The 27,982-nt window shown below is 37.8% G+C and overlaps 1 protein-coding gene and 1 long non-coding RNA gene across 6 annotated transcripts in view; one reads left to right on the forward strand and one right to left on the reverse strand.

Moving 5' to 3' along the window:
* SMCHD1 (structural maintenance of chromosomes flexible hinge domain containing 1) overlaps window positions 1-27,982 on the forward strand; it is a 90,454-nt gene that overhangs the window by 13,467 nt on the left and 49,005 nt on the right. For 4 of the 5 annotated variants that reach the window (XR_005932147.1, XM_030011217.2, XM_030011216.1 and 1 more), the window contains 16 exons: window positions 10,141-10,223; window positions 10,343-10,473; window positions 12,240-12,354; window positions 12,508-12,627; window positions 15,566-15,732; window positions 17,921-18,014; window positions 18,274-18,484; window positions 19,327-19,447; window positions 19,549-19,732; window positions 20,269-20,466; window positions 20,598-20,711; window positions 21,148-21,254; window positions 21,531-21,613; window positions 21,755-21,868; window positions 25,693-25,770; window positions 25,853-25,972. Coding sequence is in view for 4 of the 5 variants with exons in the window: in XM_030011217.2 (XP_029867077.1) it covers window positions 10,141-10,223; window positions 10,343-10,473; window positions 12,240-12,354; window positions 12,508-12,627; window positions 15,566-15,732; window positions 17,921-18,014; window positions 18,274-18,484; window positions 19,327-19,447; window positions 19,549-19,732; window positions 20,269-20,466; window positions 20,598-20,711; window positions 21,148-21,254; window positions 21,531-21,613; window positions 21,755-21,868; window positions 25,693-25,770; window positions 25,853-25,972 (2,040 nt within the window). In the remaining variant the exon portion in view is untranslated. Of the gene's footprint in view, window positions 1-10,140; window positions 10,224-10,342; window positions 10,474-12,239; window positions 12,355-12,507; window positions 12,628-15,565; window positions 15,733-17,920; window positions 18,015-18,273; window positions 18,485-19,326; window positions 19,448-19,548; window positions 19,733-20,268; window positions 20,467-20,597; window positions 20,712-21,147; window positions 21,255-21,530; window positions 21,614-21,754; window positions 21,869-25,692; window positions 25,771-25,852; window positions 25,973-27,982 lie in introns of those variants that run through there. The other variant, XM_030011219.2, reaches the window with a different exon arrangement.
* Window positions 1,715-27,886, reverse strand: LOC121233224. Its single transcript, XR_005932148.1, has 4 exons — window positions 27,873-27,886; window positions 12,784-12,795; window positions 10,787-10,794; window positions 1,715-1,902 (listed from the first exon to the last, which is right to left on the reverse strand). It is a non-coding gene; the product is annotated as an uncharacterized LOC121233224 (long non-coding RNA).

Consider the following 27,982-nt stretch of genomic DNA (forward strand, 5'->3'; position numbering starts at 1 on the left):
TTGTGGACTTTTGAGTTCATGTCTGTGGACTGCTCTTTTCCATGAACTTGTCCAGTTACTTTATGAACCATCATAACATCTTTAGTATTCACAATATTTTGTGGTATGGAGTCCCCAGCTTAATTGCATGTGATGTGAAGTGTCCTGCCTTTTTGTACATGTTGAGCTAGTTACCATTCTTTTCATGTGTTGACCATACTTCGAATGCTGGGAGATATCATAAAGCATTGCTGGCAGATTGGCTGACTTGGTGAATCACGCTTTAAACTAACAAACTTGGGGGCTGGGGTGCAAAGCCGTGGCAACAGCATACTCGCAAGGACCAGGGTGGATGAGCACACCTACTGGAGTAGTAAGGAATGACACCAACCCTCCAAAAAGGTTCCACCAAAAAGGTGAGACAGTCAACAGTCCAGCTAAAGTGTCTCTATACCAATGCACGCAGCATGGATAACAGACAGGAGGAGCTGGAAGCCACTGTACAGCTGGAAAGCTACGATCTGATTGCTGTCACTGAAACTTGATGGGATGACTCACATGATTGGAATGCTGCAGTTGATGGCTATAAACTGTTCAGGAAGGACAGGCAAGAAAGGAAAGGTGGAGGGGTTGCCCTCTCTATAAAAAAACAAAATGGATTGACTGCACAGAGCTGGTTTTTTTAAAAACAGCAGTGTACAAGTCGAGAGCTTATCCCTGAAAATTAGAGACCAAGCCAACAAAGGAAACATTGTGGGTCGTGTTTACTACAGGCCACCTGTTCAAGGGTAGGATGTCGATGAAGCATTCTTTCTTCAGCTACAGGAAGCATCATGCTTGCAGGCCCTGATTGTGTTAGGGGACTTCAATCACCCTGACATCTGCTGGAAAAGCAGCATAGCAAGCTACAAGCAGTCAAGGAGACTTTTGAGGATAACTTCCTAATCCAGGTGATAGAAAGCCTAACAAGAGGAGATACATTAGTGGACCTGTTGCTCACTAATGCAGAGGAACTTATTGGAAAGGTCAAGACTGGTAGTTGCCTGGGCTGTAGTGATCATGCCCTGGTGGAATTCATGATCTCGAGGGATATAGGCTAGGTGACAAGCATAGTCGGGACTCTAAACCTTAGGAAAGTGAACTTTCAGTTGTTTAAGGGAGTGGTGGATGGGACACCCTGGGAAACCGCCCTCAGGGATAAAGGAGCAGAAGACAGCTGGCAGCTATTTAAAGACTTTTTTTCTTAAGAGCACAAGAACTATTGATTCCCATATGCAAGATGTCAAGCAAGGAAGGCAGGAGACTAGCATGACTGAGTCAGGATCTTCTGGTCAAACTAAAACACAAGAGGGAAATGCATAAGCAGTGGAAGCAGGGGCATGCATCCTGGGAATAATATAGGGAAGTTGCCTGGGAATGTAGGGGTGGGATCAGCAAAGCTAAGGCACAGCTGGAGCTGAATTTGGTAAAGGATGTGAAAAATAATAATAAGGGGTTCTACGGGTACGTTAGGAAAGGAAGAGAAAAGAAATTGTTCCCCCCCAATAAATAAAAGGAGGGGATCTAGTGACAACTGACATGGAGAAGACTGAAGTACTAAACAATTTTTTTGCCTGTTTTCACTGGCAATTGTTCTTCCCACATCTCTCAAGTCTGAATCTAAAGGCAGGGACTGGGGGAATGAAGTCCCACTCATCGTGGGAGAAGATCGGGTTCAAGACCATCTGAGGAACCTGAATGTACAAGTCTGTGGGACCCAATGAGGTGCATCCCAGGGTCTGGAGGGAACTGGCAGATGTAGTCACTAAGTCTCCAGTGGCTGGAAAAAGGCAAACATCATACTCATTTTTAAAAAGGAGAACTCTGGGAACTATGGACCACTCGGCCTCACTACAGTGCTCAGTAAGGTCATGCAACATCCTCCTCCTTCTACAATGGAGTGACCGTGTTGGTGGATAAGGGAAGAGCAACTGATGTCATCTACCTTCTTTCTGTAAGGCCTTTGATATGGTCCCATACAACATCCTTGTAGCTATATTGGAGGGATATGGGTTTGATGGATGAACTGTTTGATGGGTAAGAAATTGGCTGGATGGCCACATCCAAACACTTGCAGTCAAAGGCTCAATGTCCAAATGGAGATCAGTAACAAGTGGTGTCCCTCAGGGGTCTGTATTGGAACCAGTACCTTTCAATATTTTTATTAATGACATAGTGGGATTGAGAGCATCCTCAGCAAGTTTGCAGATGACACCAAGCTGAGTGGTGTGGTTGATACTCACTTGAGGGAAGGGATGCCATCCAGAGGGACCTTCACAGGCTTGAGAAGCGGACCAGTGTGAACCTCATAAGACTCAACAAGGTCAAGTGCAAGGTCATGCACCTGGGTCAGAGCAATCCCCAATATCAATACAGACTGGGGGCTGAATGGGTTGAGAGTAGTCCTGCAGAGAAGGACGTGGTGGTACTGGTCAATCAAAAATTAGACATGAGCTGACAATGTGCGCTTGCAGCCCAGAAACCCAATTGTATCCTGGGCTGCGTAAGTAGTGTGGCCAGCAAGTTGAGGGAGGTGATTCTCCCACTCTACTCTGTTCTTGCGAGACCCCACCTGGAGTACTGCCTCCAGCTCTGGGGCCCCAGCACAAGACAGATACAGACCTGTTAGAGCAAGTCCAGAAGAGGGCCATGAAAATGATCAGAGGGCTGGAACACCTGTCATATGAAGAAAGGCTGAGAGAGTTGGTTTTTTTCAGCCTGGAGAAGGCAAGGCTCCGGGGAGGCTGCAGCCTTTCAGTATCTAAAGGGGCTTATAAGAAAGATGGAGAGAGACATTTTACCAGGGACTGTAGTAACAGGACGTGGGGTAACAGTTTTAAACTGAAAGAGGGTAGATTTAGATTGGACATAAGGAAGAAATTCTTTACTATGAGGGTGGTGAGAACTGGAACAGGTTGCCCAGAGAAATTGTGGATGCCCCATCATTGGAAGTGTTCAAGGTCAGGTTGGATGGGGCTTTGAGCAGCCTGATCTCGTTGAAGTCATCCCTGCCTATGGCAGGGGGCTTGGAACTACATGATCTTTGAACGTGCCTTCTGACCTAAACCATTCTAGGATTCTATCATCTCTTGTTCACATTTTCTATACCAGTCATGGATCTCAGGAGTCCATTCTTCCGGGCATGTACATTCTGTTCTACTTAATTAAGGCTTTTGTTTTTACTTTTTGAACAAAATGAATAAAAGTGAGGTACAGCAGTGGAAACTAGCCTAAGCATTCCATGTCTATGCATAGTTTATTAAATTGAGCTTGATGCTTCTGCTTCTGTAGCTCAGCTCAAGACTTTTGTAAAGGAAGGCTAATTACTATTTTAGTTCCTTGTGACACTGAATTGATGGGTGAACCCGACACTGTTGAAAATGAATGACACTGTATGGTAATCATTACCTGCAGTAACCATCCACGGACTTTTCAGGGAAATGTTGGGTGACCTTGGGCATGTGGAACTATTACATGGCATCCTAGAATAATTTAGGTCAGAAGGGATCTCTGGAGGTCATGTGATCTAACCCCTGCTCAAAGCAAAGTCAATTAGATTAGGTGACTGGACAAGGCCAGTTGAGTTTTGAGTATCTCCAAAGAGTAGAAATTCCCCAACCTGTGGTGGCAGCCTGTTCCAGTATTTGATTATAAAATAAATACATCTTTGTCTAATTAATTTTCCATGTTCCAACTTTCGTCCGTTGCTTCCTGTTCTATCACTGTACACCTGAGAAGAGTCTGGCTTCATCTTTGCACCCTCCTAGCAATAAGACAGCAATAAGGTTTCCCTTAGCCTTCTCTTAAGTCTGAACAATCCCAGTTCTCTCAGCAGCCTCTCCTTGCATGTCTGGTGCTCAAGCCCTCTGACTATCTGGAGGAGTCCTCTAGACTCACTTGAGTATTTCAGTGTCTTTTTCAGAGAAGCCTCAAGCTAGACACAGTACTCAGAATGCAGTCTCACAAGGACTGGATAGAGAGGGAGAATCACTTCCCTTGACTGGCTGTTTGACACTTTGTCAGTGTCTCTGTATTCCTGCTTGGTTCCCCATCCTCTCTTCAACCTTATGCATACTTCCCATCAGCATTTGAACTTGGTCAGGAGTCTTATCAGTTCTGGCCTCCTGCCACACTTACTTTAGTTTCTGTACAGTGGATTGAGCTACTCTTATTCTTTGAGGAGGTAGTCCTTGGAGATCAACCAGCTGTTGTGAACCATCCAGGGCAACTATTAAGAATGCTCACCAAGGGCAAGAACTTAGTAACACAGGAACAAAGTACCAAAAGGGTTTAAAGTAAAAGAGGGAAAGCCGCAAAGGTATAGATCAATAAGGACTGGTGAATAGATCAGGGTGGGTTGTGTGTGTCAAACCTACATTTTCCTTTTCTTTATATGTCAAGGTTTTTTTATTCCCTCTGCTCTTCATGACAGTAAAATTGTTGATTGCATAGCAAAGAGTTGTCAGCAGTGGGGCAGTTCATTTGGAGAATATAACTGAATGAAGCTGGCGGATATCATACCTCATCATTGTATTTGTGCTTCAGTGATAGATCTTCAAGCTGAACAGTGGTAGTTCTTTCTGCTGAAAATGAAACACTGTAAAATCGTACCCTTAGGTCCTGTGTCGTGTTTCGGTGAAATGCACTGTGGCTTACTGGGGGGTGCATGTTACGGATTCTGAAGCCATGCTGGGGTAGTTGGTTAGCATCTTATCTTAGGCTACTCTGATCTCTAGCTGCTTGACTTTTCTGCTAATTTTATCTGTCAGATTTTTGTTTTTTTAATTGGCAAATGGTTTGTACTGTTTCTTCTTCCATTCTCATCTTGGGCTCAAGGGACTCTGAAGTTATTTGTTAAAAGCTGTGTTTTTCCATATATGATGGAGGCTGCAAGAGAAAAAAAGAACAAAAGCAGTAGGATGACATACTTCTTTGTTGTGATTTTATCAGTGTTGCTGATGATGCTAAACTGGATAGTGATGTGAACACATCAGAAGGGAGAGCCATCTTACAAAAAGACCTGGACAGGCAGGAAGAGTGGGCAAGCAAGAACTGTATGAAGTTTAACAAAGACAAGTGCAAAGTCTTGCACCTGGGATGACATAACCAAAGACCCCAGTACAGGCTTGGGTCTGTGTAGCTGAGGAGCAGCCTTGCTGAAAGGGACCTGGGTGTCCTGGTAGGCACCAAGCTGAACGTGTGTCAGCAGAGCACCACTGCAGCAACAAAGGCAAATCAGATCCTGGGCTGCTTCTGCAGGGGTGTTGCTATCAGAGATAGAGATGTGATCATCCCACTTAGCACTGGTCAAGCCATGCCTGGAGTGCTGTGTCCAGTTCTGGTCCCCAGGTCAAAAAAGTTGTGGACAGACTGGAGAGGGTCTAAAGGACGACCACAAAATGATCAAAGGGCTGAAGAACCTGCCTTGTGAGGAAGGACTGAAGGAGTTAGGTCTTTTTTCCTGGAGAAGGCTCAGGGGACACCTCATCACAGTATTCCAGTACTTACAGGGCAGCTAGCAAGAGAATGGAGGCCCTCTTTTCACATGCAGAAGACAAGGGGCAATGGGTACAGGTTGCACCTGGGAGAGGTTTCATCTTGATGTAAGAAAGAAATTTTTTACAGTGAGAACAACCATTCATTGGAAAAACATCTCCAGGGATGTGGTAGAGTCCACGTCGCTGGAGGTTTTCAAGATGCAATTGGGCAGGGTGCTAGATAATCTCATCTAGGCTCCCTTTCCCATAAAAGGTTGGACCAGATGATCTTTCGACCTGGATTGTTCTACGATTCTATGAATTATTTAGTTTACAGACATTAATGCTGACTCATAGGAAAAAAAGTGTGACAATAGCTTTTTTAGGTAAATGCATAGTATTTCAAAAGTTGCAGGTAGAAATACTGTTCTCATTGCTAGATTCATGTTAACTGGAAGCATTTCCATTCTTTCAGTCACAGAATTTGATGAGATTCAAATGAGCACTTCTGGCAGTCAAACCATAGTACGTTCCTGAAACTGTAGAGCAGTGTTGAGTGCAACAGTGTGGACACAGAACCTTCGGTTATTTGATGTTCAGCTGCAAAACCAAGGGATTTTGCTACTATACATTCATGTTTCCCTTTTAAATATATATAACATTGCTAGAAAGGAGTTAATACTATTTAGTTAATAATACCACAATAAAACTTGTGGGACAAGAAGATGATGAGAACTGGAAATTGGAAGCAAGGGCCTATACTGCAAGAACTGAGAGATGAAGGGTAGAAAAATGGAGAAATCTAGTCCTCTGTCATATAGTTATAGTTACTATAACCACATTGTATTAGAACTGTTAAGCTTTGAAGAGGTATACGTAGTCTATGGTTTCTTGTATTCATTTTTCTGTAACTCTTTATCAAAACTGCCAATCCCTATTCCTTTTTTAAAAAAAAAAGTCTCAAGAAAAAATATTTTAGTGTCAAAGAGTCAAGTGTCATCCATTTAGCTTTACTTATGGTAGCATTTAAACAAACAGGTTTGTGTGTTAAATGCAAGATACTGCATGGTCATCAAGTTCTACAATAGAACTTGAAGTTCCTTCTTCTGTTATGGCTTCTTATGTTTCAGTGTTGCTGTTTTGGTTTGTTAGGTTTTTTAAAGCAAAATTTAAATTATTAAATCAAGAAATAAAATTAATACACACTGAGGACTGTTACTATTCTACATTGGAAAAATTCCCCAGTATGTGCATAACAATCCAACTCTCACTTTGTTTTCATGGTAATAAACAGCACTGCAATCAAACAGTTGGTTTGTGAGAAGGAACTGTTACATCTTGTAAGATCTTTGTGAATATGAAGTCATTCAATGCTGCACTTACTGTAAGTGTTCACGTAAGTTGTAGCTACAGCTCATCTCCCATGAAATGCTGAGCATTCCCTTGGTAGGAAAACCCATTTTTCCTTCTCTCAGCAGGCTTCAGAATAATAATATGAGATGAAAAATAGATAATGCATATGTATGTTCAGTTTTCCTTTAGCTCCTCACACACAATTTCTTTTCCTTTTCCTTCTTTTTCATCATGAAAGACATTTTCCACTTCTGTTGCCTCATATTATGATCATTTCCCTGTACATAACTCCAATGATAACCTTTGTGTTATCCAGAGATTTTGTATCAAGGTCAAATCTGCCATCCACGTGTAAAAATACTGCATTTTACAAAGTGGTTCAAATGTAAAATATAGCAGCATCTTTGACAGATTTATTTGTGTTCCAGAAGTATTGAAACAGGAAGCAAGTATATCCACAGGAGAGGAAAAGACTTTGATCATGCCTGTCAATGTCTGTGGGCCTAGATAACAGAGTTTCTTGACAACTTGCTGTAGTTTAAAAACAGGTTGAACTTTTGTTTGGATCTGTCTGGCAGTATCATCAACGTACATTTGCTGTTTTCTCTCCTTGCATACTGTTGCCCAAGAGCCTGAGGCATATTTATTTATGAGTCAGAGAAGTGATTTAAATATGGGATCTCAATGTTGTCTTTTTGAACTCTGTTGGGTTTTTTTAGTAGTAAAGCAAAGTTTACTACTAAGGGAAAAGTAAATTTTTTCCTACATTTTCCTCTGTTGTGTTATTGCTAAAGCAGCTTGCTAGGGTGCTTTAAATCATTATTCTCTCTAAAAGAGAGTGAACAAGCTTCAGGTTTTTGTGAGAAACTTTTCATATATATTTATGTCAATTCTTGATCTTGGCAGTACTCTGCAATAGGTGACACAGGGAAAAGGAGGATTCTTGCTCTGAGTGTACTGCATGTGTTCATATTGCTCCCACAAAGGCCTTTAAAATAGTCCAAATGTTCTGGTACTACTTCTGGTCATAGCTCTTCAATCCTAAAGAGTCCACAATGATCAAGACTACAAACAGAATAACTTTTAGATCCACTTCTGTAATGATGTTACTGGTATCTTTTTTCTAATGTTACTAATTCTCACTCTTTGACACCCTAGTGAGGTAATTTGTGAAATCCTCCAACACAGCAGTAATTAAAATTTGCTAAACAGCTATATTAAACTGTCTACTTTTGTTTATTATGTACTAAAATTGACTATTAGAGCAAATAACAATTTTGAACATGGGTAAGTGTACTGCAGCTGAGGCTCCTCATTTACAACATCTCTAAGGGCATGCCTAACCAGTGTCACGTGTTGATGAAGGGCCTTCGTTATTTGATATGGAGTAGTAAGTATGGATCATATAACTGATGCTCAACTCCTGTTAGCAGTGAAGAAAGTTGCAGAGAAACGGAGAACTGTTTTTAAACTTCAGAAAGAACTTGAAGGAAAATGCAAAATGCTTCAGTGTTGCTGTATGATACTAATACTCAAGGGATTTCTTTTGCATGTCTGAAGTGTATGGCCAGTGTAATTTGCACTGTAGCATTCTGAAGAACCTTGCAAATTGTAGGGAATAAAACTTCCTTATCAGAGAGACTGAATGGAAATGTCTGTTCACTAGGGCTGACCAATTGGAGTGAATTAATCCAAACTTGATGTATTTTTTTCAGATTGATGCTGTAGTCCTTAATTAAATGCAATTTTTCACTAAAGTTAGGTATTCCTAACTTTAATTAGGCAAGGGTTCCAAGTGTTAATGTTTAGAAAAAACAGACTTGTGCAAGTAGTTTGGCTGGCTATTTCTGCTGTGTATTGCCACGTAACAGACAGAACTTTGGTTGTATTTACCATTGTCATGGTTTAGGCCCAGCTGGCAACAAAGCACCACGAGGCTGCTTGCTCACTCCTCCCCCCTCCCTGGTGGAGAAAATATAACAAAAAGCTTGTGGGTCGAGAAAAGGACAGGGAGAGATCACTCACCAGTTATGGTCACGGGCAAAAACCAGACTCGACTTGGGGTCCCTCCCATGGGAGACAGTCCTCCATGAACTTCTCCAACATGGGTCATTCCCAAGGGCTGCAGTTCTTCACAAACTGCTCCAGGGTGGGTCTGTTCCACGGGCTGCAGTCCTTCAAGCACAAACTGCTCCAGTGTGGGTCTCCCACAGGGTCACAAGTCCTGCCAGAAAACCTGCTCCAGCGTGGGCTCCTCTCTCCACGGGTCCACAGGTCCTGCCAGGAGCCTGCTCCAGCGTCGGCTTCCCACGGGGTCACAGCCTCCTTCGGGCATCTACCTGCTCTGGCGTGGGGTCCTCCCCGGGCTGCAGGTGGATATCTGCTCCACCGTGGACCTCCATGGGCTGCAGGGGGACAGCCTGCCTCACCATGGTCTTCATCACAGGCTGCAGTGGAATCTCTGCTCCGGTGCCTGGAGCACCTTCTCCCCTTCCTTCTTCACTGACCTGGGTGTCTGCATAGGTGTTCCTCTCACATTCCAATCTCCTCCCCTGCTGCAGGTTCCCCTTCTTAAATCTGTTCTCCCAGAGGTGCTACCACCGTCACTGATGGGCTCAGCCTGGGCCAGAGTCGGGTCTGACTTGGAGCCAGGGAAGCTTCGAGCAGCTTCTCACAGGAGCCACACCTGCGGCCCCCTCCCCCACTACCAAAACCCCGCCACACAAACCCAATACAACCATTCACTGAATTCTTCAATCATTTTTACAGTTTTCTTTCTGTTCTTGTAAACAAATAACTTTCTATTTTGGAAGTTGTGCAACATTTCCATTCAGTTTTTTTCAATGAGTTCATTCTTCCCTCAATATTTTAAAAAGTCAAAGTCAGTTCTTTACATACTTTGGACTTTCATATGAATCATACAAATTCATTCCCAATCATGGAAAAGGACAAGTTTGTCTTGTGGTAAGGAACCTGTTAGTTCCTCACTCTTCCTAGGTACTTCCAATAATTGTGCCCTTACCATCAACAGAGGTATGAGAGGTTCAGTGAGGAAGCAAATCATAAAGTATATGTACAAATATGTAGAAAAGTTTTTTGGTTTGGGAGTTTTTTTTAAATCAAGATGTTGTCTAATTTTGATCGTTCTGACAGTGCTTAGCTCTTGTCTGTGTTTACGGAATGTGTTATCTTAATTGCTCAGAAGAAACTACTGTGAATATGTGTCTGTTTTCTGAGTGCTGTCTTTTGAGAACAAGATTTTAATGGGGTTATTTTTCTTCAATTTCTTTAGCATTTGCCCTTGCTGAGTTGATTGACAATTCTCTGTCAGCTACATCCCGAAATACTGGTATTCGGAGCATACAGATAAAACTGGTAAGATAGAAATATTCTACTTTTTTTCAGGTGTAGTTGGCATAGTTTGCATTATCCTTTTTTTTTTCCTGGTGCTCCTCTTTTTGTTGTTTTTTTTTTTTTTTTTTTCCCCCGAACAGTTGTTTGATGATTCCCAAGGAAAACCAGCTGTTGCTGTGATCGATAATGGAAGAGGAATGACTTCTAAACAGCTTAACAACTGGGCTGTATACAGATTGTCAAAGTTTACAAGACAAGGTGACTTCGAGAGGTTAGAAAGTTTTAATCATTTTTACAACAATTAGTAGACTCTGCAAAGGTTCACAAAATATCATTTTAACACATACCTCTATGCCAACACTTAGCTGAAACCTGTCATTCCATGATTACATATAACTAGGCATTTTTGTAGGTAGGAAACAGAGAAGCTTCATAACACAAAACTGCTTTTCTAATATTATGAAACTGTGAGAACATTTTTTTTATTCTCACAGCCTTTTCTAAGCTGTCTTTGACCTGCCTATGTACAATTAGGGGCATTCTGTGTTCTGGAGAGGGTTTTTTATAGTGTGTTCATCTGATACCTGAAAGCCTTTCAGAAGCGCATTAAGCAATGCATTCAATGTCTGTTATGCTACTTTTCCTTTAATCATAATTGTGTACAATGTAATGCAAAATTATACCTGAAGATGTCTGTAATTTTTGAAGGAGGCTAGGCAAAATAAATGCTTTGCATTTAAAGAAGAAAGTGGCGGTTTATGGTGGGTTTATATGAATTCATTTTACAGTTTTGAATCTGTTCTCAAGAGCTCTTCAACCTCCACAGCCAGACTTAACCCTAGTGTAGAAAATTCCAGAGAAGCAGTTAAGTACAGTTCTTGAGCTTTAGTCACTTTTTAAATACCTTAAGCCTAGGGCAGTAAATGTGAAGATGAGGATCACAGCCTCAATCATAACTAATTTGTCCTATGAGAAAGTAGTGTAAAAAGTAATGGGACAGTGGAAAGTGATAATATAGCTGAGGAGGAGGTTTTTTTGCATTAGAAGCATGTCTAAATAGAACAACTAATATCTGTCAAAGAACTGGAGATACGTGCATATAAAGTGATTCGGAGTCATCTAGTAATTTGTAAAGAAATTCACTGCTTTTTAAAATTGCTGTAGTTGAATTTAGTTAACAGTAGAAATGTATAGTATTTTTAAGCTACAAGTTTAAACTGTGGGCTGGTACCATTCAATAGGAGCACAGCTGTAAATTACAACAGGATACTATCTACACCTTGTTTTCATTTGGGACAGCTATGATTTAAAAACGTTTGTCCTACTATTTGCTTGAACTACGTAAGACTTTTCATCCATCAAAGCTGACTTAAAAGACATGGAATTTAATTACTGATGGCATATGTAGTCTCTCCAATACTGCGTTTAATAGTTGGTTGGCATTATTTCCCATTATTACTCAATAGTATTTCTCTGAAAGGATGATGTCAAAAAGATCAGATTTGCTTTGTAAGCCATTTTCATTTGCATGAGCTTCACAGTTAGTACCTATACCACAGTACCTATCGCGCAGACCTGTTGACCATGTCCCTGTTGCAGAGTTAACAATGGAGAAAAGTTTTCAGAGTAATAGTTTCTTTTCTATCAGATTCTCCCTGCCAAACATTATCCTCTCTTTCATCTGAACTTAAGTGTAATAAAATTGTACATAGATAGTAATAAGCAAATTGTTATTCAGGTGAAAAAGTTGAACTTGTATGACTGAATAAGATTTGGTTTGCTAGAAGGGACAGAAATGTCTTATAAGATGACTTAGGAAAAGAGTTACTCTGTCATCATGCTTTTAAAAAGAATACATCAAGAATTTTAGGCACATACGTTTTAATGTTGCAATTATAATAGGTCTAAAGTGAAGGATTTTTTGAACAATGTGACTGCCAGAAGAATTTAATACAAGCTGTTTAGATCAGAAGTTTCTCTCTTTTTTTAAATTACGTTTATCTTGAGAAAACTTGTTAAACACACTTTTACTCTCAGTGATCATTCAGGATATGTACGCCCTTTGCCAGTGCCTCGTAGTTTAAATAGTGATATCTCATATTTTGGAGTTGGAGGCAAACAAGCAGTGTTCTTCGTTGGACAGTCTGCCAGAGTAAGTAAATATCAATCTTAAACATTATTTTAAAACATTTTTACATAATCAGATTATTATTATCCTAGCTTTTAATCACAGTATTAAACTATTTTGTTGTGTTCATTTTAAATCTTATTTTGATTTTAAATACTGTTTCTTTAATAATATCAGATGATAAGCAAACCTGCAGATTCTCAGGATGTTCATGAACTTGTCCTTTCTAAAGAGGATTTTGAAAAGAAGGAGAAAAACAAAGAAGCAATATATAGCGGATACATTCGAAACAGAAAGGTAAATAGCCTTCTCTTTTTTCACTTGAAAGCTTTTCCCAGGTTAACATGATTTCCTATGTAATATTCTTGTAATATTTATCTGCGGATATCTTCGTCTTATTGAATCATTTGCACCCTGGAGTGTAAAAGGAAGTAATGGGAAACTTGAAGGCACTATATCATAAAGCTTTATTTGTACGTGATTCTTTTTCATCTTTTCAGTTTACCATAAAGGACAGAAATTACATATAGTTTAACATATCAGGTTAAGAAAAATATTTAAAAATACCTTTCTAAGATCAGCGATTGTTTCATTATGTATGAAACAAAGAAAAATGTCCGTTCTCTGAAGTAGTAAGGAATAAATTAGGGAAACAAACTGTGCTTATGCAGAAGTATGTAGAACAACTGACCTGTCTATGGGAGAGAAGTCCAGCCGGATAAACAAACCCCAGTGGATTCACAAATCTCCACTAATTTTGTAAAAGAAATGAACTATTTAGTTGAAAACTAAAATGAACAGTCCTGATGGTTTTCATGAAGAAGAAAAGCTTAAGCAAAAAGCTGCAAGATAAGGAGAAAGACTGAAAAGAACTCTTCTTTGGACATTTTTGAGCAAGAAGGTAAAGGCAAAGATATCGCTAAGGGTGCAGATGGGAGCATAAGTGGATGATTTGTATGACGAGGTAATCAGACCTTGATTATAGCCCATATCTTGTGGGTTATCTCAGTGCTCTTGGCCTTTTGTATGGGTGAGAGGAACAGGAGGTAGATAATGTTTTTAACATGCCAATATTGGGGCAGTAACTTGTGACAAAGAACGAATCATCAAAAATGTACGAGTTTTATTTTTAATCTCTCTGTAATAGAGATGAGAAGGTAGAGTCACAGAAATAGAAACTGAAAAGCAGACAAAATCTGTTTTTTGTAGAAAGCACAAATGCTTTCCCTCCCCACTTCATATTAAAAAGGGAGTGTGGGGGATATAAAAGTAGAAAATAAGCTAACAAACATTAGTTAGAGGAAACTAGCTGAATGAGATGCATAGATACTAATAAAGAATTCAAGAAGGTGGTGCAATCAACTGTTTGAAAAGTTGTGCTGATAATATAAAATGAAAGTTAAGCTGATGCAGTTAAAAAAAATTGCAAGTAAAGTTATATTAGAGGTAAAAAATAACTTGTAAATATCGAAGAGGGAAGAGATGCTGTGAAGCATTCAAATAATAGAAGTGAAGTGTGGAGACACTGGATAGACAGCTCAGGTCTAAGAAGTTTTTACAAATCATTGAAATAGCCAGGCCAGTTCATTATATTGATGTGAAATTAAACGTGTGAATTTGTCTCTTCAATGTCTTGAAAAATGGTCTGCAGTGCACATAGGTGAGCAAGAGAATACTGTGGCAGAAATAGAAGTTGTAATGGATTACTGCAGTGTGAGAAGAATAATTGAATCTTTGAGGCATTGAGCTGGTAAAGGAAGTTACTTCTGCAAAGAAATCAAGATGTAATTAATGTCAAACCTAAGACATTCTAGAACAAGGCCAGAACACTGAAAAGAAATGGCACTGATGGCACCCCAGCCAATCATCTTCTGTTGATGGATAACAGGCACCTGTCTTTACTGTACTCACTTCCCTGGATCATTTAATATTGCCAACAAGTAAATACTACTTTTCTAGTTGAGATGGATGCTAGGAATGTTGGGGAAAGCACCATGGTAGTTTGTCATCTGTAGTAGGAAGGCAACCAAAGAATTTGGGAACAGCATTTTGGAGGTACTTTCACTGTGTAAGTTGTACAGGATAGCGCTTGTACAACATTGGTGTGCAGCTTCTAGGTCATTGGTCAAACCATACAGAGATGAGGACCAAGCAACTCTGGATTTTCTTTATTATCTGTGGTCTCATTACTAGCATAGAAACAGCCCCTTGCTTGGATGAAATCAGCAAGACTGTTAGGTTTAAAAGAGGCTATGCTGTGGGCAGAAGAAAGCATTTTAAGAATTTCAGTCTTTTTTGATGGAAGTTCCCACAACTGGTTAAATTATCCTGTTGGTTAAAGAGAGCTCTTTGATTCCCTGGGGAAAGTAAGTCTTAACAGAACACCCTTGACTACCATGTTTCACCGTCTACAGTTAGGTAGGAGATGTATCCTTTCACGACTTAGTGATGTGTTTCCTTTTTGCCTGCTTTCCTGCAAAACAAGGCATGATGCTGCATTTACTACAGCAAGGAAAAGTGTATCTTCTCCATTGTACCAATTGTTTGCAGTTGCTATAAAGATCTCAATCTTTGTGTTAAAAATAGCTTCTTTTCTGGATGCACCAAATGTAAAGGATTATCCACTGGTCCAACGTGAAACATGACATCAACTGCTGTGTTTCTCTGCAGCTTAGAAACCTCCTATCGTAAGAGTAGAGTGCATCCATCCAGGAAAAGACAATCAGGACTTTCTGGAATCAGGAACTTCTTTTTCTGTGAGACTACTGGGTATTTCAGCTGGAACTGAGGATTCACCCTTCCGCGGCAAAAGCATGTTTCTTCCACTTCAATTTCTGCTATAGAAAGCAGCCTATCCATTTAAAAGCAAATTTTTTTTTTCTGGCTTGGTTTTCTTAAAGAAGACTTATGTCTGGTACACATAGTAGTTCCATTTGATGGACGAGAACATGGATATCACACAGTGCCACATTAAACATGATCAAATGCATTTCTAGACTGAACACTTCAAATGCTATCATGAAAGTGAGTTGAAAATGAACTGGATCAGGGATGTCAGATTCTTAGTTTGTTGACTTTAATTTGGAAGGTTTTATTATAAGCGTTAATCCTTTGTGATACTTAGCATCATGTGTTCTGTACTCTTTTCCTGTTCTGTTTTTTAATACTTTTCAAAGCTAATGGGAGATCAAATTCAGTTCACATTCTTGATCTTATTATTTTACTCTTTTTGTAGCCATCTGACTCTACTCACATCACAAGTGATGATGAAAGATTTCTTCGTAATCTAATATTAGAAGAAAGGGATAAAGAGAGTTTCACAGCAGTTGTCATTACAGGTGTACAACCAGATCATATGCAGTACTTGAAAAACTTTTTTCATCTTTGGACAAGGCAGCTGGCGTAAGTTTGTGATTTAAAAGATTTGATTTAAAAGTGTACTGCTAACAAAGTCAGATAATTATGAATTACTTCCTTTTTGTACTTTGTCATCGGCTTTATTCCTGTTAAGGTTGTTGATACGTGTTTTGTTGATGCCACAATTAGTCTTCCTAACTAACTGATTTTACAGAAACTAGCAGAACTGAACGGGGCCCCCCATCCAAACAAAGATGTTTACAAACATCAGTTTCAGTGTGACTTGATAATTGATACGTAATTATCCAATTGAATTATCAATAACCTATTCAGTTTAATAGTTATTATTAATGTAATAATTAGATGTCTAATTGTTAGTAACTCGATAAATTACTGTTCTCACAGCTGTGCTCCTAACCTTTATATCTAGATTTGTGTTTTGGCTTTTTTTAAAAAAAAAAAAAAAAAAAAAAAAAAAAAAAAAAAAGCTGCTGCTTCATCCCAGTTCAAAAGGGAGACTGATATGTGATACTGTCCACTGAGTACTATAGTAGTGTCATCAGTGGTCCTGCAGAGTTTGGAGATTTGGAAGTCTGTGATACCTGTGAATCATGTGGACTTATCTGTTAAGAGGATGGATCTATCTGTGAATATAAACTGAACTATGAAGCCATGGCCCAGCTTTGAAATCTGGCAAACCATAGAACTTGATTTTAAGCAATAATTTTATTTTTGTGTTACCTGTAATCTAACAATAATAGATAATACTTAATATGAGGATTAGTATAAGGATTAGATAACACCTTATTATATGAAACGTCATTCACTGTTGCAAGTAAAAACTTGTGGCTGAAACCCTTTTTAAGCTTGTGAAAACGTAGGGGTACATCTACACTGACAGATAAATTAGGTCCCTCATTAGCTTCTAGGTGCTCTTCTGGTGAATACCCAAACTTAGGTGTGTGTTAGTTCATTCCAGCTATCTCTTGAAGTGAAAGAACTGCCTCCATTTGAGAGGTGCAATTATTCGAGTGTATGCCCTGTAGCTATTACAGTAAAACCAATCAGATTTAGCTTCCCGGTGCTACACAATCCTGTGTCACTATTTCAGCTGTAATGGCCTTTTTCCCCCCAAACACCCCCTCATACTGTCCTGCCATGCCTTTTGCCACACATGCATAATACCAGTTTCGTTCTGCTCTAATGAGCTTAAGCACAGCCCTCATATTATTTTGGATGCTTTGAAGCAGAGGGAGGGGAGATGATCCCCCAAAATAATTATGTCTTAAGGCCATGAGAGTACCTTTTGAGGTCTGGAGGAGATGCAGACAAAATGCTAAGCAGTTTGGACATACCAGTCTGGTCTAAACTCCTGAGCAATGAGACCATGAGGAGCTTTTGTTTGGGAACCAAGATTTCTCCTTGGGGAGCATTTAGTGCAGTAGATGTCAGAAGCAAAGCAATTATAAACACTTGCAGGTGCATTTAACTTCCTTCATACATTCAGTCCCATTGACTTGTATAATCTCATTTTTCTGCAAACCACCACCCTGAGGTTTAAGGACTCAATATCTGAAGTTCAAAGAATTAGCTAGCTTGTTGAAAAGTTGAAGTAAACGCGGTTAAGTTCCTCAGTTTTCTCAAACTTCCTATCTCTATGAAAATAATTAATCTATCTGATGGTGTGGATTTTTTGGACTTTCTTAAATGAGCACAAATGCCATTAGAAAATAATGTTTACAAATAGAAAAATTATTTCTAATATGCAGACCACATCCATGGCCGCTGCCTGTATTCAAATGAGGTATCTTTACTTTTTGGAAATAACTTAAGGATAGTGATTGTGAAAAACTTCTGTTACTATTAGATTATCAATACAAAGCTGATATCAGAAACAATATGTGGGAAGTTTTTTGGCTCTAGATCTTTTTAATCTCCAGAGTGTAGTACAAATTACAGTAGTTTTATTAGTTTGCACTTTGTATTTTATCAAAAAATTGATCTTAGTATGATTGTTCATGAAGGAGATGAGAGTTGGAAAGAGTGAAAAAGAGTCACTCCCTTTAGTAAATCTTCTGTACCACATATACATGTTGTCGTGGAGTTGATTTATAACAATGCAATGAACCAGTTATATTTTAATAAAAATGCAAGTTTATCTAGATTTTTGAAAATTTTGAAATTTTAAAATTTCACTTTCTGAGATTTATTTTTCATTTAAAATGTATTTCAGACATATCTATCACTATTACATCCATGGACCAAAAGGAAATGAAACTAATGCTGTAACAAAAGACATAAGCCCTTTCAACAACATTGACATTCAGGTAAGAAGTTTTATACTTATTAGTCAAAATTCTTTGAAGGCAACATTTCATATTGTGCCTGTTTCTCTTTAATCATGCATTTTGAACTACAGCAGCATTTTAAGATATGTATGGAATTTAATTTTTAATAAGTAATACTATTTATCATTGCAGCATAGGAACTAATTCATTTTGCTAACAGTTAAGGTAAGTGTCACAAATGCTAATTACTGTAGGGTTTTTTGCCTAAGGAAAATCAACTTGTTTTATTTTTTTCCAGATTTCAATGTTTGAAAAAGGAAAAGTACCAAAGATTGTCAATCTTAGGGAGATCAAAGATGACATGCAGACATTGTATATAAATACTGCAGCAGATAGTTTTGAGTTTAAGGCACATGTTGAAGGAGAAGGTATAGTGGAAGGCATCATCCGATATCATCCCTTCCTCTATGATAAAGAAACATACCCTGATGATCCATGTTTTCCATCAAGTGAGTGAAATGTTATGCAGCTTATCAGTCCTGTTACAGACAATCCTACTACTCTAAATGTTTTAATGAAATAGAAACTAGAACAATTTAAATTGAAGTGTAAGTTGTTATCTAATTTGAGTTCTGGTGGAACGGAAAAGTTCACATCCTTTTGGATGAATGAACCCTGTGAGAAAGTTGGCTGTTGTGGTAACTCATTCATGTAAACCTGTTCTTTGACATAACACCATCTGATTTCAAACTATAAACTCTTATGGAATGCAGTCTGATTGAAACATTTTGACTTTCGTGACTGTTAGATCTTTGCTCCGAGAAAGTAATGAAACACCAGCAGTTTGATTCAAGAGATTTCTAACATTAGAATACCTCAGAGGACAACATGTAGTCTTAAGTCCTTAGTTTAAAATTTGTTTTATCCAGCCTTAATGAGTTTTCAGATGCTAGGGTTTTAAAATAATTTGTGTTGGTGATATTTTCTTTTTTTTTTTTTGACAAAACAAATCTTGAGTTTAATTGTGACAAGATTTTCTGATATTAGAAGAACATCAGTTGTAACTAAGGGAGATAAGTAACATTTATTCAAATTTGAAATTTGCAAATTTGGTAATATTATTCAATCCCTGTTTAAATTTTTTTCCTTAGCTTTCCTTAGTTTTTCTGCTTGGTATTTTTTAAACAGAAAAAAAAAATCCTAATATTATATATACCTAGCTTGAGATCATGTGTACTGCTACTGTGCCTAACTAATAAGTATAGATAATCCTTAATTTAGACTGCTCTGGTTTTTTATATTAGTTTTTTAAAGAAATGTATTCATGGAGACTGTCTTCTTTTTAATCAAGAATTAAACGATGATGACGATGATGAAGACTGCTTTATAGTAGAAAAGGGTGCCAGAGGAAAAAGGCCTATTTTTGAATGTTTTTGGAATGGAAGATTAATACCATACACAACTGTGGAAGAGTAAGTGGTAATCTGTTTCTACAATGTAAACCAGTCTCTTTCTATAATGTAAACCTCTCTTTATAAAAAAGGGGTTTAATGTCTTTCTCCTTTTGTTTAAGTTTTGAGTGGTGTGCTCCTCCAAAGAAGAGAGGATTGGCACCAATTGAATGCTACAACAGAATTTCTGGTGCATTATTTACCAATGATAAGTTCCAGGTCAGCACAAACAAACTCACTTTCATGGATCTGGAGCTGAAGCTAAAAGATAAGAATACTCTGTTTACAAGAATCTTCAATGGACAGGTGATCATTTTATTCTGTTAAGTATTTCTTCTTGGAAAAGTTTAATGCATATGATACAGAAACCTTTACTCACTGGACATTTGTTCATGTCACTGCATATTGACCCGTTTCTGAAGAACTTTCACCTTGGACACTTTTGCAGGACTTTGTAGCAGACACTTCTCCCAGTTTTAGTAGTAAAGTACTACTTTAGTACTAGTAAGATTAGTAAATGGATTAGTAAAGCTGACTCTTTAAATCTGAAAAAATAAGAGTTAGTCTTTTTCCTTTTATTTTCTTAAACAATATCTAGTTGTTATATGACAGTTTTTGTGGAAAGACCCCCTTCATAGAGGAATATGGGTGCTGGGGGAAACACTTTCTCTGTCTTGAAGTATAGCTTTCCTAAAATTTTGTAGTGTTTCCAAGCTGAAGAATCCTTTTTTTTTTGCGTACAATATCACTGTACTCTTATAATTGTTTATAATTCTGAAGTTGTCAGATTTAAATTTTGTAATACATTAATAGTATGTATTTCCTTTGTAAATTCTTTATAGGAGCAGCGAATGAAAATTGACAGAGAATTTGCTTTGTGGCTCAAAGACTGTCATGAAAAATATGACAAACAGATAAAATTCACAGTCTTTAAAGGAATAACTACACGTACTGATTTACCATCCAAAAGAATGCAGAGCCCTTGGACAATGTATGCTGCAATAGAGTGGGATGGGAAAACTTACAAAACTGGACAGCTGGTAAGTTAGTTGCTCACTGGTGTTGGGGTTTTGTTTGTTTGTTTTGTGATAAAGCATTTGAATGCTATAAAAGGCAACTACTGTATATTTGATGTAGAAGCAATGTACTGACAATTGTCTTTGCTTTACAGGTGAAAACTGTTAAGACTCTTCCAATATTCTATGGAAGTATTGAGAAATTTTTTTTGTATGGAGACCATGATGGGGATATATTTGCCACTGGAGGAGAGGTTCAAATTGCTTTGGTAAGACAAATATAAAAAGAATTCACACACCTAGTTTGCCTATGGAATCTTTAAACATAATCCCAGGTCAGACTTATTTAAACGACTTTCAAATAACTGTTGAAAATTACAATATTTTTCAACTGCTTAGTTACATTAGTTTTAATGTAAACATATTAAAATTATTATTCATGATCAATGATCTGATTTATTTAAATTTGCATATGAAATAGAGTATCACAGTTGGTATCAATAGTGTGTTGTTCATCCATTCTTTGTGATTTCAGCAAATTTTAGAACAGTGTCTTGTGGCGTCACCACGTAGTATTTGTTAGCATATTGCATTATGTCTATGTCTACTTGTCCAGTCCCTTGATAGAGAGGTATTTCTTCTCTGACATATTATAATCTGGCTGTTTAAATCTGGCTGTTTATAACTGCCCTAAATTTTTTTCAGGAACCTCAGGCATTGTATGCTGAAATGAAAACTGTTCCAATCTCAAAACTTGACAGAACGGTGTCTGACAAAGCTGTTAAAAAATACATAGAGGATGAAATGGCAAGGTAAGCTCTAAATTGTAATTATTTACTTGTGGAGTTCCTAATAACAGTTTTAGTATTTCTTCAGGAACACAAAAATGTTCAGTTTTATTCCCAAATGGGAAAGCAGTCAGCTGTTTCAGCAGAAACAAAAAAACCCTAGAACTCTAAGTAAAGAAGAACTAGTTCAGGTTTTGGGTTTCTTTCCCCTCAAAAATAGCTTCATGTGTATTCCACTAAAGATAAATTACCCTGTTTTTTAACTCACAGGAAAACTCTTCATTCTTTCTTTTTCACTAGACTTCCTGACAAATTATCAGTAACATGGCCTGAAGGCGATGAGTTATTACCAAATGAAACAAGATTTGCTGGTACACCAATAGGTATATTTTATTCTTCCAAATACTAAAAAAGTAAAATGTCAATTTAAAATTATATTATGCACTCTTGTTAAAAAATTAAGCATATAAAAATCTCCAATCACGGGTTATTTTAAATGTCCATCATTTTTCTTTTAAATACAGGAGCATTAAGAATAGAAATTTTGAATAAAAAAGGAGAAGCAATGCAAAAACTTCCAGGTACAAGCCACGGAGGTTCGAAGAAACTTCTTGTTGAACTCAAGGTTATTTTACATTGTAAGTATTTCAGTATATTTAAATGAGTCTTTATTATTTTAAAAATGCATAATGGATAATAAATTTCTTTGTGTACATACATACAATACATACTAGAATTTCATAGATGGATGGATATAGCTTTTAATTTTAAGGACAATATCCCATCAGAGCATGTAGTACTCCAAAGCCACATTTCATGAAATGACAATTGCTTCAATGCCAAAGCTTAATGTCTTAATGCTATGTGTTTTCTATTTTATGGGTGCTTCACATGGTATTCTTATATTGCATTTGTTGAAGAATTGCATTCTCTCCGAGGCAACTGAAATTACTCAGTTGTGTGTTGAACACAAAATTAGAACACTGAATTCTCTGAAAACTCCAATCCTGCACGTGTCAAATATATTTGAAATTTTTAGGAACTTAAAATTTTGTTTGCCTTGTTTCTTTCCATATACAATAGGAAAATCTGATTCCTTTGTCTGATAAGAGTTGTAAAAATACCCTTCAGAAGCACTGAGGTTACTGTAGTGATACATGTCAAAGGAAACCAAATGGAAGTATCATAGCTTCAGTTTAGTATATGTGTCATAAGACTACACATGGTATTTTAATGGCACTTGTTGTATGGGGACTGTCTGCTGTGCATGTCCATTGTCCAACGTAGTGTGCTGGGGCATGAAGAAGTTGGAACTGAAAAAAACGTGTTCGTGTAATACAGATTATCAGACTATTTGCCAACATCCTGGGGGACAAATCAGTGTTTTGCAACCTTAATTAAGGTAGACCATCACGACTTCAGGATGTATAAACTTGAAAGAGGCATGGTGTTTTGTCAGTGGTGTTGCTGGGAAAAATAAAGTTAAGTTTGCCCTTTGCCTCCGATCACTGAAACGTCTATCTTCAGACCTTTCATGTCTCCTGACCACTTTGATTCATTGATGGAAATTTGTACTTATAACTGTTTTTACTGCTTCCTATCTTAACTTTTGTCTCTAGTCAATTTAGGCATCACTAGGATAATCCCACTGTTTTTCACCAGAATAATGAGTAAGTCCTGCAAGTGACAGTTTGAGCATGGCACACCTGTCAAACTCAAACCCCTAGTCTTTCTTAGAATATAAAGCTCTCATCTGTACTAAAGTGGTTACACCCATATGAAGGCCAACAGCAAACATCTTACAATGTACAAAAAGTTTCTCTTCACTTTTGAGGAGTGGAATACCTGGCAAAATATACTGCAGACTGCCAAGAGAGTTGAGCTATGAGAAACATCTTATCTGGTCTGTTACTGGGGAGCCTTATACAAAGTTCAATTCAAAATTAGGGTCTGAATTATGGTTGAGAGAATAAGAAAGTCGAGGGGTCCAGTGGAGATAAAAGCTGCCAAAGGAAAGGGTGGGATAGCAGGAGAACTAGACTGTGAGAAACTTATTGTATGGGCCATGGCAGGAGCACCTTGTCCAAGGTTTGGACAAGGGAAGCGAGGGCTGGCAAGACAGCTGGGATATGAGAAATTTTTTATCTGGGGCTTGTAAGGTTTGGCGAAAAAATAAGGTTGGGGTTATGGGTTAGAGCTGAGAAAAAGAGAAAGCTGAAGAGTCTAGGTGGAGCAGGAACAGAAATGGGCTACCAAATGAAAGAGTAGGGTAAAGAGAAAGAGACTGCCTATGGAAAGTGTCTGCCAAAGGAGGCATGGACTGCCGGGGGGGGGCTTTGTTTTGCTTGTTTGGATGTGTTGGGTTTTTTCCTGGGCCACCAGCAGGTTGTTTCTCTAAGGCTCACTCTAAAATTTCATGTTAGGGTTGGTGGAAGGAGGCTGCCAAGACAGAGGGGGCTGCCAGGAAAGCTGGGTTCTGGGAAGTTTGGTGGTTCTTTTTTCAAAGTCATGCCTGGGTGATTCTTGTCTAAGGTGTGTCTGAGAAATAACCATTTCTATCTCAGAATATTATTTTTAAAGCACTTCTGATTACTCAATAAAATTGCAGGTACCTCTGTTAAAATACTCAAACAGGTGCTGTGGCAATCTGTGGCAATAGTGAGGCATCTTTTCAGGTTTTTGAGCTTTTCAGCAAACTGTTTTCATCACCGAAATATTTATTTTAGAACTTAGTTGACTGTTCTTCTGACCAAACAATTATCTTGTCACTTTTCTCCTGTAAACCACAATGGGAGATGCTCTTCAGATGCATGTCTCTCCCTCTCCCTCTCTACCCCCATTTAATTTCTTGTGCTATTTGGGGTACACAGTTTGCACCAAGTGCAGCATTCTGTATCTTGATGATTGTAGGGAAACTGTTAATATTCATAAATATGTTTGTGTGGAAGTGTCAAGAAAAGAACATGGTGGTTAGGAAGTCCCAATGGTGCTTTCTAGCAAAACAACGGAGGAGAGCTCATTAATCATTACTAATACAAAGTGTTTGAACGGCTTTTCTTCTAGCAAAGGAAAAAATGGAGAAATTCCAAAGACAGTTCTAAATCTTTGCACATGGCTCCACTGAAATAACTTAGTCTGTTGTTCAAATAAAACATCAGGATGTTTTTTCATCACAGAGACCACAACAGCAGCAGTGGACTTACCTGATAACTTTCTTGTGCAGAACTGCTCTTGGGATTGTCTCCTCTTTCAGAAGAGAACATCAGAACATAACAGCCCTGCCTTTAAAAGCCACGGTTTTTCTCATTTGTCCTCTTCCAAGATCCCATTTATTTTATTGTCATATTTTGTGTATCACTATGCACAGAAGAATTAGACTTTCTTCACTTCCTATAGATAAATTTCCGCCTTAGATTATCTGTCTGTATTGGGGCAATACAAGAAGAAAGGTGTACATCTTCCAGCTGTGCATCTTGCATAATACAGAGAGACTTTCAGTTTAACTTGGTGGCAATACAAAAACTGCACTCACTTCAGAAGTTCTGTTTTCTCAGTGTTAGTAACTACCAAGGGTAGAAAACTCCCCAGTATAGAAAACTGAATTTGCTCTTGCTACAAAACGCCATCAAAATTTATTTTAATAACCCAATACTTCCAGTATTACACATTCAAAGAAATAAGCCTAAGAAAATTGGCAGCTGTTACTTTATCTCGTGTATGCTACTTTATCTTGGTGCAAGAACAGGATCTGAAGCAGTTGTACTTAGCTATAGAACAATGTGTATTTTTACTGCATTTTTATTCTGTGTAGTCTTACTGCAGTCGCATTCTGTATTTATTCAAAATTATGTTTTGAAAAACAAATATATTAATGCCTCTTGAAGTTGCAAACAATAAACCTTATTCCTGGTTTCATCTTAGGTTATAGTACCATTCACTAAAAAATTACCTCGAAGTTTCAGTGTATTCCCTTTTCGGATGTGTCTTAATGCTGCAGAAGTGTTTATAAAGACAGATACAATAATTTGGAGCAAAAAAGGAATGTTCTTTTTCCTGAATTATATGTTCAGCCAACTGCACATTTTTACCATTGCTCCCATTTAAGCTAATTTGTTATGGGCATTTGTCAAGTTCAATCAGTTGCCAGTGTGTGGAGTGCACAGCCTACAAGTGTTCAGACTTAATGGGGAACATATAACCAAAGAGCTAATAAAATTCTATTTTACAAACCTGCTGCTTTCAGTTTAATGTGTCTGAGGCTAGCAATTTTTAATTAAAATAGGATTAGGTAGGGAATTCATTTTTTTAACTGTGATCAACGTGATTAATTGTGAAGGTGAATTTATATTTATTAGATTTAGAAGTGATAGTAATACTTAATAATGAGTGATAGTAATACCTGAAAAAATTAAGAAGCATGGTGTAAAATCTAAATACATGTAGCTAATTGTTTGTTTTTCAGCACCTACTGGGAATAAAGAAATAATTTCCCATATCAGTCAGCATGGAGGCAAATGGCCGTACTGGTTTAAAAAAATGGGTAAGTTCACATATGCAATATTTTCAGTTTATTTATAATTTTACTTTTTTTGCTTTCTAATTGTATTTGTATTTCTGTTTAGAAAATCTTCAGAAACTTGGGAACTATACCTTGAAACTGCAAGTAGTATTGAATGAAAGCAATGCAGACACTTATGCAGGAAGGCCTCTACCATCTAAAACATTTAAATTTACTATTATAGGTAAGAATTTCAGTCATGCCAATTTTCTTCTACTTTTAGTGTTTCTATTTGATTCATTGTATATCAAAATTATTCATGTTTTAGTTGAGAGGTAATTGTCAGCACTGAAAAGTAGCATTTGCATGTCAAATACAAAATATTTTCAGAAAAAAAAAAAATTCGTCTAATAGGTTTTGATCTCACCTGTAATGTGTTGGCTCTGCTATGCAGTCAGTTTTACAAAAAAGTAAAGTGGTTGTGGAATCAAAAGCTTTTCTCTGATGTGAACTTTCCTAAATGTACTTGATAAAAATAAACCTCTTCTTAATTAGAATCACCCTTTTTCCTGATGCCATTGGCATAAATAATCTTTCATAAAACTAGTGTTCGTTAGGCTAGCTTTCATGCATAAACCACAGAGAGAAACTCATTCAAAAACAGGTTGTGCATTTAAAATATGCATGTTGAGATCTAAGTCTTTTTTTTTTTTTTTTTTTTTTTTTTTTAATTAAAAGAAGTTTCCTATGCAAAACTAAACTCTCATTCAGTTATAATAGGTGTGTATCTTTGGATTAACCATCATAAAATACTTACTGGAATACCAGAATAGAAATAATGCTGTTAAATATTTCTGGTGTTACTCTGTCTTGCCATACACTCGGATATGTATGTACGTGGCCTAAAATAGAAAATTAATGGATTCTGATTTTAATAACGATGTTGAAGACCATAAGATGTACAATGTACGGTTACATCAAGTTTCTGGTACAGCCTTGCTAGTCCTGTTTCTCTCATCCTCAAAGATGTTAATTTTATTTTCTGATTTATTTGTGTGCATTTACCTGTTAGTGGCTGGTTAGCTTTTGTTTATAAGCCTTTCTTTGACTGAAGAAGTTTTATTTATTTTTGCTGAAAAGACTTCATTTCCAGGGAAAATAGGCATATATTTATGAAAACGGGTAAAGCTGTAGACTAGTTTGAAGTTGCTCTTTCTGTCCAGCAATATGAAACACAATAACTTTGAAATTATAAAGGAATAATACATTATCTGTAAATGAGACTTCATAGGATTTAAAAAAAAAAAAAACTGTACTTTTGATTCTGTACATCATAATTCATCTTAAAGAAAATCTGTATTTACTTGCTAAATTAGTTTGCAAAAATACATGCTAACTACAGATTATACATCCCTTGCTCTGTCTTATCACCAAGACTCATCCTTTTATGTGAGTGTGCTTGTATATAGTAATAAAAAAATTTGTGGTCTACATACATTAAAAACATAGAACTTCTCTTGGTCTCTGCTCTCAGTCTCCAGTTCAAAAGGAAAACTTTTGTTCAGCCCTTTTGCTTTGCTGTGACTTTGCCTTTTTCTGAAGTGGCAAAAACCAAGCTGAAATTAAACTAGGAATGACAAGGGAGGAAGAGCGTTATCAGCAGCCCTATGAGGGAGTGATGGACATGGTTGATGAGCAAAGGGCCTGGAAAGATGTGACAGAAAAATCTCAAAATCACAAAATCAACAAAATGGTGCTGAAGTGGGCCCACCTCTAGCATTTGCATGTATGCAAGGAAATGCCTACGTGGCACCATTAGGGAGAAATCGCCAAAAACTTTCTGGGAAATCAGCATGCTTTGGTGCCTCTGTGAACTGCATGTACCCTAGTGCATGCAGCATGGGGAATAAACATGATAAGTTAGAGACAGCAGGGCTATGATCTTGCTAGAATCATGGAGACATGGTGAGGTGGCTGACATACCTGGAAAGTTGCAATGAATACAGGCTTTTTAGGAAAGACAGACCAGAAAGACAAGGTAAAGTTGCCCTTTACGTAAGACAACAGCTGGAATGCATGGAGCTCTGCCTGGAGATGGATGATGAGCCAACTGAGATCTTATGAGTGAGGGTTAAAGAGCAAACCACTATGGATGACACTGTAGTGGGTGTCTGCTATAGGACAACTGACCAAGATGAACAAGTGGATGAGGCCCTCTACAGATAGCCAGAAGCAGCATCGTGTTCACAGACCC

Source organism: Aquila chrysaetos, chromosome 4 (assembly GCF_900496995.4).
Source record: "Aquila chrysaetos chrysaetos chromosome 4, bAquChr1.4, whole genome shotgun sequence".
Classification (NCBI taxonomy): Eukaryota; Metazoa; Chordata; class Aves; order Accipitriformes; family Accipitridae; genus Aquila; species Aquila chrysaetos.